Raw genomic sequence first — 8,102 nt, forward strand, 5'->3', positions numbered from 1 at the left:
TTTGCCCGATCTCCCACCGAAATAACCAACGAAATACAACTAATTTTTGAATTACTGACAAACTCTCACCAAAATTACCAACAAAATTCCACTAATGAGTTTCTAATTACTGACATTGACAAACTGACTGTGTGTGAGCGCATGATTATGATGCATTTGTCAGAAAGTTGGGCAAAATCCATTCAGGCAAGTGAATTTTCCAGTGACTTGCCTGACTGGGCAAGTGGGGAAAAAAGTTAATGTCAAGCCCTGAACTCACACCAAAATTACCAGATGTAATGATTACCAGATGTAAATTGTAGTGCTTTATTGTCGTTCAGTTCAATGACATTCTTGTGGTGATCTCCATGAAGCACCAAGCTTCATATCCATTAAGGATCGAAGTCCAGCTACTTCGAAAAAAAAAAAAAAAGAAGCTGTGTTTGGGAGTCCCCAGTGTTTGGGTAGAGCACTCCTTTCACTTATTTTCAGAATAAGGTTGTGCCCAAAACTTTTTTCTGCTTCATTTTCATTAACTTGCGCAATGCCCCAGGTTTATTTATTTATTTCTAATTCTTCTGGAGTCGTTTCACCCCTTTCAGTTTGTTACATGTGTAGAATGGAACCCAGCATTATCGCAGCAGTGAAACAGAAGTGATAAATCAAAATGCTTCATATGTACCTCTTTTTTGTGGTGAGATGGGGGAGAGAGAGGGTGGGTTTTTTTTTTCTTTCTAAATTATCAATGCACCCCACCCCCAGTTTGTAAGAATAGGACACTCTCATTAAAAAACAACCTTTGAGCAATAAAGTTATGCTTCATATGAAACCTGCTCACACCTGACACGGGTTTTAACCTTTTCAGCAGCGGTGCTTCAAAGACTTTATTCACAGATTGCTGGACAGTACTTGAGATTTCTTCATTTTATGACTGCTTAAGTAATTTATGACTACACTTAGTGTATAATTATTTATTCTTCTACTTTTTCAATTTCAATCTAGGGAGAGTGGACCTGCTGAAGTCGGTGAAGAAGGAGGCTGAAAATGATATAATTGCTTTCAAGACCCGCAGGGAGGAAGAATGTTGCCGTTTGGAAGCTGAGGTAAGGTAGTGTGATATTCAACAGTGTGTGCTGACCTACACTTGAGGCACTAGGTTGTGTGATAGTCAACAATATGTGTTGACCTACACTTGAGGCACTAGGCTGTGTGATAGTCAACAGTGTGTATTGACCTACACTTGAGGCACTAGGCTGTGTGATAGTCAACAGTGTGTGTTGACCTACACTTGAGGCACTAGGTTGTGTGATAGTCAGCAGTGTGTGCTGACCTACACTTGAGGTACTTGGTTGTGTGATAGTCAGCAGTGTGTGCTGACCTACACTTGAGGCACTAGGTTGTGTGATAGTCAGCAGTGTGTGCTGACCTACACTTGAAGCACTAGGTTGTGTGATAGTCAACAGTTTCTGTTGACCTACACTTGAGGCACTAGGCTGTGTGATACTCATAGTCAACACAAACAACAGTGTGTGTTGACCTACACTTGAGGCACTTGGTTGTGTGATAGTCAACAGTGTGTTTTGACCTACACTTGAGGCACTAGGTTGTGTGATAGTCAGCAGTGTGTGTTGACCTACACTTGAGGCACTAGGTTGTGTGATAGTCAGCAGTGTGTGCTGACCTACACTTGAGGTACTAGGTTGTGTGATAGTCAGCAGTGTGTGCTGACCTACACTTGAGGCACTAGGTTGTGTGATAGTCAGCAGTGTGTGCTGACCTACACTTGAGGTACTTCGTTGTGTGATAGTCAACAGTGTGTGCTGACCTACACTTGAGGTACTTGGTTGTGTGATAGTCAACAGTGTGTGTTGACCTACACTTGAGGCACTAGGTTGTGTGATAGTCAGCAATGTGTGCTGACCTACACTTGAGGCACTTGGTTGTGTGATAGTCAACAGTGTGTGCTGACCTACACTTGAGGCACTAGGTTGTGTGATAGTCAACAGTGTGTGCTGACCTACACTTCAGGCACTAGGCTGTGTGATAGTGAACAGTTTCTGTTGACCTACACTTCAGGCACTAGGCTGTGTGATACTCAGTCAACACAGACAACAGTGTGTGTTGACCTACACTTGAGGCACTTGGTTGTGTGATAGTCAACAGTGTGTGTTGACCTACACTTGAGGCATTTGCTTTGGTACAGTTCAATTTGAATGAAATTATTTATGAACAAAAAAAAAAAATAGAAAGAAAGAAAGAAAAAAAAGAGCATTGACACTGATATATCATCCAACACTTTTTGTTAGTGGTGTAGTAGACAGCTCTTGTCAGTGGTGTAAAACTAACAGACAGCTCTTGTTGTCAGTGGTGTAACACTAACAGACATCTCTTGTTGTCAGTGGTGTAACACTAACAGACATCTCTTGTTGTCAGTGGTGTAACACTAATGGACATCTCTTGTTGTCAGTGGTGTAACACTAACGGACATCTCTTGTTGTCAGTGGTGTAACACTGACAGTCATCTCTTGTTGTCAGTGTTGTTGCAGACAGCTCTTGTTGTCAGTGGTGTAACACTGACCGACATCTCCTGTTGTCAGTGGTGTAACACTAACAGACATCTCTTGTTGTCAGTGGTGTAACACTAACAGACAGCTCTTGTTGTCAGTGGTGTTGCAGACATCTCTTGTTGTCAGTGGTGTAACACTAACAGACAGCTCTTGTTGTCAGTGGTGTTGCAGACAGCTCTTGTTGTCAGTGGTGTAACACTAACAGACATCTCTTGTTGTCAGTGGTGTAACACTAACAGACAGCTCTTGTTGTCAGTGGTGTAACACTAACAGACATCTCTTGTTGTGAGTGGTGTAACACTGACCAACATCTCTTGTTGTCAGTGGTGTAACACTAACAGACATCTCTTGTTGTCAGTGGTGTAACACTAACAGACAGCTCTTGTTGTCAGTGGTGTAACACTAACAGACAGCTCTTGTTGTCAGTGGTGTAACACTGACCGACATCTCCTGTTGTCAGTGGTGTAACACTAACAGACATCTCTTGTTGTCAGTGGTGTAACACTAACAGACAGCTCTTGTTGTCAGTGGTGTAACACTGACCGACATCTCTTGTTGTCAGTGGTGTAACACTAACAGACAGCTCTTGTTGTCAGTGGTGTAACACTAACAGACATCTCTTGTTGTCAGTGGTGTAACACTAACAGACATCTGTTGTTGGCAGTGGTGTAACACTGACCATCTCTTGTTGTCAGTGGTGTAACACTAACAGACAGCTCTTGTTGTCAGTGGTGTAACACTGACCGACATCTCTTGTTGTCAGTGGTGTAACACTAACAGACAGCTCTTGTTGTCAGTGGTGTTGCAGACATCTCTTGTTGTCAGTGGTGTAACACTAACAGACAGCTCTTGTTGTCAGTGGTGTAACACTAACAGACATCTCTTGTTGTCAGTGGTGTAACACTGACCGACATCTCTTGTTGTCAGTGGTGTAACACTGACCGACATCTCTTGTTGTCAGTGGTGTAACACTAACAGACAGCTCTTGTTGTCAGCGGAGATTAGAAAAAGAGATAAACCACTCACGGCAGGCCCCTTCTTACTGTCTAGAACAGTGCTGAAGCCGTTTTGGGGCACACACGCAGTGCGGAAGGGTGGGGGTAAATCACCCTCTCCTTCCCCACCCCAAGGAAACTGATCAGTTCTGACGGTTCAGCTGCAGTAAAGCGAAAGTTAAGTTACGCCTGGAATTTCCCACGTGTAGTAAGATTCGCTGTATACAATGAAAACCGATTCATTTTTGCTTTGGTTTTTAGCACGTTTGCATCTGCTTGAATATAGATAATATAAAAAGAAAATAAAGCAGGTCCCCCCACCACCAACTCCCCCCGCCCCCCGCCCCCCCCCCCTCCCCCAGCGCAATGTTGCACATGAGAGAGACAGTTATAAATTATTGAACTGCGTTTTCGTAACGCTACTTTTTCTTCACACTTTCTGGTTTACATCACCATTTCTTCAACAACAACAAAAAATATATATTATATATATATATATATATATCAAAACATAAAACACATATTCAGCTCTGTCTCTCTTCTAACATCTGTCTATACATACATACATGAATACATATATACTTAATTTCATATAGATCTATCAGTATGTAAATCTAAATCTATCTATATGTACATAATCATATATATAATTCATATATATACGAACGCTTCATGTTGCCCAAGCAGACCGTTGTATTGTGCTCTATCTCTCTCTCTAAGTCTCTGTCTCTGTCTCTCTCTCTCGGGAGTTTTACATGGCTGTTAAAAGCATCTACGATTCTGTACTTGTATGTGTTCGTGACAAAGGTATTTATTCAGACTTTTTTCAGTGTCCAAGAGGGGTTAAACAAGGTTGTATGCCAAGCACACAGCTGTTTTCCTTTTTCATCGGTGAATTGGCAGTGGAGTTATCAAAGAAGGGGAGACATGGAATACAAATGATACCTGGCGCAACAGATTTGCTCTTAATGCTATTTGCTGATGATGTTGTTCTCTTGTCTGACACACCAATAGGGTTACAAAATCAATTAAATGCCCTTAAGCAAGAAACAGACAGACTACAACAAACAGTGAATCTCGATAAGACCAATATTGTAGTTTTCTGCAATGGAGGTCATCTTTCGACTCGTGAAAAATGGTGCTGTGGTGATAGGGAAATAAAAGTAACCAATACATATAAATATTTAGGAATGTTATTCACAACAAAATTGAGTTTGACATCTGCGTGGGATGAAGCAAACAGAAAAGGGAAAAAAAAGTGTAATCCAAATTATAAAATCACTCAGGAGACTGCGTTCGACTGACGCTTTCCTTTCGTTTGGGCGGGGCAAAGGCAGCTCATGAATAATGAATGCAGGCTGCCTGGCTTCAGCAATTTCTGCAAGTGGTTTATCTCTCTTTTCTAATCTCCGGTGTCAGTGGTGTAGCAGACCAACAGTTTGATTCCATTTAGCTCTGTGTTTTGGAAGGAAAATGTTGATTGTGGTCTCCTCAGGGTGAGCCAATTCCACACTGCAGTGCCATTCATAATTTTCTTTTCTTTTTCTTTTTTTTTTTTCCTTTTTTTTTTTTTTTTTAATGTTTTTCTGTTTTGTTTTTGTCTTTTGCGTTCATAGGCTGCAACTTCTATATTGTATATAATATACACTTGCATAGTACTAATTAATAGGTCTATGATGTTATTAATGGGCTTTTGCTGGTCTGACCATTTTAAACCAACCATGTTTGTTGGCATGTTTTGGGGGGTTTTTTGCATGTTTGTTTTTGAGGGTGTGCATGCTGGGTATGTTCTTATTTCTATACATGGATTACATGATCTTTAACATGCATATTTGATTTTCTGTATGTACATATGATGTATATATATATATATATATATATATATATATACAAACACACACACACACACACACACACACACACGAAGGGGGTTTCGGGCGCTGGCAGATCTGGACACATGTTGACTTTGGAGATGTGCAGACATGTTCATGTTGACCTCCAGGGGAGATGGGGGAAAATCTCCACCCACCCTTTACCCTTAGGCACCAGGTGCTGAAGCAGGGCACAGGGGGAAACTCAGGGGGAGAATCCAGCGCTCAAACCATTGATCCACTGCACTCTTTTGCAACAAAGTTTCAGTTTCAAGGAGGTGTCAAATGCCTGACCTTTGCTGCAACTGCCACGATCACTTGTATGTACATGAGTGGGCTTTTACATGTATGACCGTTTTTATCCCACCATGTAGGCAGCCATACTTCAGGGGTATGCATGCTGGGTATGTTTTTGTTTCCATAACCCACCAAACGCTGACATGGATTACGTGCGTATTTGATCTTCTGTTTGCGAATACACACAAAGGGGGTTCAGGCACTAGCAGGTCTGCGCATATGTTTACCTGGGAGATCAGAAAAATCTCCACCTTTTACCCACCAGGTGCCGTTACCGAGATTCGAACCCGGGACCCTCAGATTGAAAGTCCAATGCTTTAACCATTCGGCTTTCGCACCTGTCTTTGCTTCACCCAGTGCGCTGATCAGGCTTTGAGTCGGTTTGACTCCGTATGAGAGCCTGTCCTAGGATTGTGTAAGACATTAGCATAAGAATTAAGATGTTGGTTGTTTTTTGTTGTTGTTTTTTTTTGGGGGGGGTGTGGGGGGGGGGGGGGGGGGTTATCATAAGAGAAACTGAACAAAAAGGTAAAAACATTCAAAACATAGTTAACAGAAAGAGAAATTAAACCCAAAAAAATAAACACATTTAAAACATAGTTAACAAAAAGATACACTCAAGACACATACAAACACACTTTTTTTTCTGATATTGTTTGGCATCAGTGTATCTATTTAAAACTATGTTTTAAATGTGTTTATTTTTTTGTTTAATTTCTCTTTCTGGTGGTGGTGTGTGGCTGAGGTCTGGTGGTGTGTGGTTGAGGTTGGTCTGGTGGTGTGTGGTTGAGGTTGGTCTGGTGGTGTGTGGTTGAGGTTGGTCTGGTGGTGTGAGGTTGAGGTTGGTCTGGTGGTTGAGGTTGGTCTGGTGGTGTGTGGTTGAGGTTGGTCCGGTGGTGTGTGGTTGAGGTTGGTCTGGTCGTGTGTGGCTGAGGTCTGGTGGTGTGTGGTTGAGGTTGGTCTGGTGGTGTGTGGTTGAGGTTGGTCTGGTGGTGTGAGGTAGAGGTTGGTCTGGTGGTGTGTGGTTGAGGTTGGTCTGGTGGTGTGTGGTTGAGGTCTGGTGGTGTGTGGTTGAGGTTGGTCTGGTGGTGTGTGGTTGAGGTTGGTCTGGTGGTGTGTGTGTGGTTGAGGTTGGTCTGGTGGTGTGTGGTTGAGGTTGGTCTGGTGGTGTGTGGTTGAGGTTGGTCTGGTGGTGTGTGGTTGAGGTTGGTCTGGTGGTGTGTGGTTGAGGTTGGTCTGGTGGTGCATGCAGGCAAAGAATTTCCGGGGGGACATGGAGGGCAAGATTGAGTCCAGCACGCAGGAGAAGCTGGAGAAGCTGCAGGAGAGCGTGGAGAAGAACAAGGAGAAAGCGCTTGAGCGGCTCTTGGGCGCTGTGCTCGACATCCGGCCTGAACTCCATACCAACCTTCGGCTGTAAAGCCTGTCTCCCTCCAGCAGAGCCACTGCCTGCAGATGTATCATCAGAGCCAGTCTTCCTCTGTTAGAACCACTGCCTGTAGATGTGTCGTCAGTTGGAGTCTTGTCTCCCTCCAACAGAACCACTGCCTGTAGATGTGTCATCAGTTCCAGTCTTCCTCTGTTAGAACCACTGCCTGTAGATGTGTCGTCAGTTGGAGTCTTGTCTCCCTCCAACAGAACCACTGCCTGTAGATGTGTCATCAGTTAAGAGCATGTTTTCCTCCTTAGAACCACTATTTGTAGATATGTCATTGTGGTGTGAACCGTTGCCTGTAGGTCTGTCATTGTGGTGTGAACCGTTGCCTGTAGGTCTGTCATTGTGGTGTGAACCTTTGACTGTAGGTCTGTCATTGTGGTGTGAACCTTTGCCTGTCGATCTGTCATTGTGGTGTGAACCTTTGACTGTAGGTCTGTCATTGTGGTGTGAACCTTTGTAAGTGTGGTGTGAACCTTTACCTGTAACAGTGTAAGTCTGTCATTGTGGTGTGAACCTTTGACTGTAAGTCTGTCATTGTGGTGTGAACCTTTGACTGTAGGTCTGTCATTGTGGTGTGAACCTTTGACTGTAACTGTAAGTCTGTCATTGTGGTGTGAACCTTTGTAAGTCTGTCATTGTGGTGTGAACCTTTGTAGGTCTGTCATTGTGGTGTGAACCTTTGACTGTAAGTGTGGTGTGAACCTTTACCTGTAACAGTGTAAGTCTGTCATTGTGGTGTGAACCTTTGCCTGTAGGTCTGTCATTGTGGTGTGAACCTTTGACTGTAAGTCTGTCATTGTGGTGTGAACCTTTGACTGTAAGTCTGTCATTGTGGTGTGAACCTTTGACTGTAAGTCTGTCATTGTGGTGTGAACCTTTGACTGTAAGTCTGTCATTGTGGTGTGAACCTTTGACTGTAAGTCTGTCATTGTGGTGTGAACCTTTGACTGTAAGT

General features: G+C 43.1%; 1 protein-coding gene across 1 annotated transcript in view; it reads left to right on the top strand.

Moving 5' to 3' along the window:
* LOC143289628 (V-type proton ATPase subunit G 1-like) overlaps nucleotides 1–7,262 on the top strand; it is an 8,808-nt gene extending 1,546 nt beyond the window's left edge. The window contains exons 2-3 of the mRNA XM_076598672.1: nucleotides 982–1,082; nucleotides 6,962–7,262. Coding sequence (XP_076454787.1) covers nucleotides 982–1,082; nucleotides 6,962–7,129 — 269 coding nt within the window. The 3' untranslated portion in view covers nucleotides 7,130–7,262. The remainder of the gene's footprint in view (nucleotides 1–981; nucleotides 1,083–6,961) is intronic.
* The last annotated feature ends 840 nt before the right edge of the window (nucleotides 7,263–8,102 follow it).

This window comes from Babylonia areolata, chromosome 14 (genome assembly GCF_041734735.1).
Source record: "Babylonia areolata isolate BAREFJ2019XMU chromosome 14, ASM4173473v1, whole genome shotgun sequence".
Lineage (NCBI taxonomy): Eukaryota > Metazoa > Mollusca > Gastropoda > Neogastropoda > Buccinidae > Babylonia > Babylonia areolata.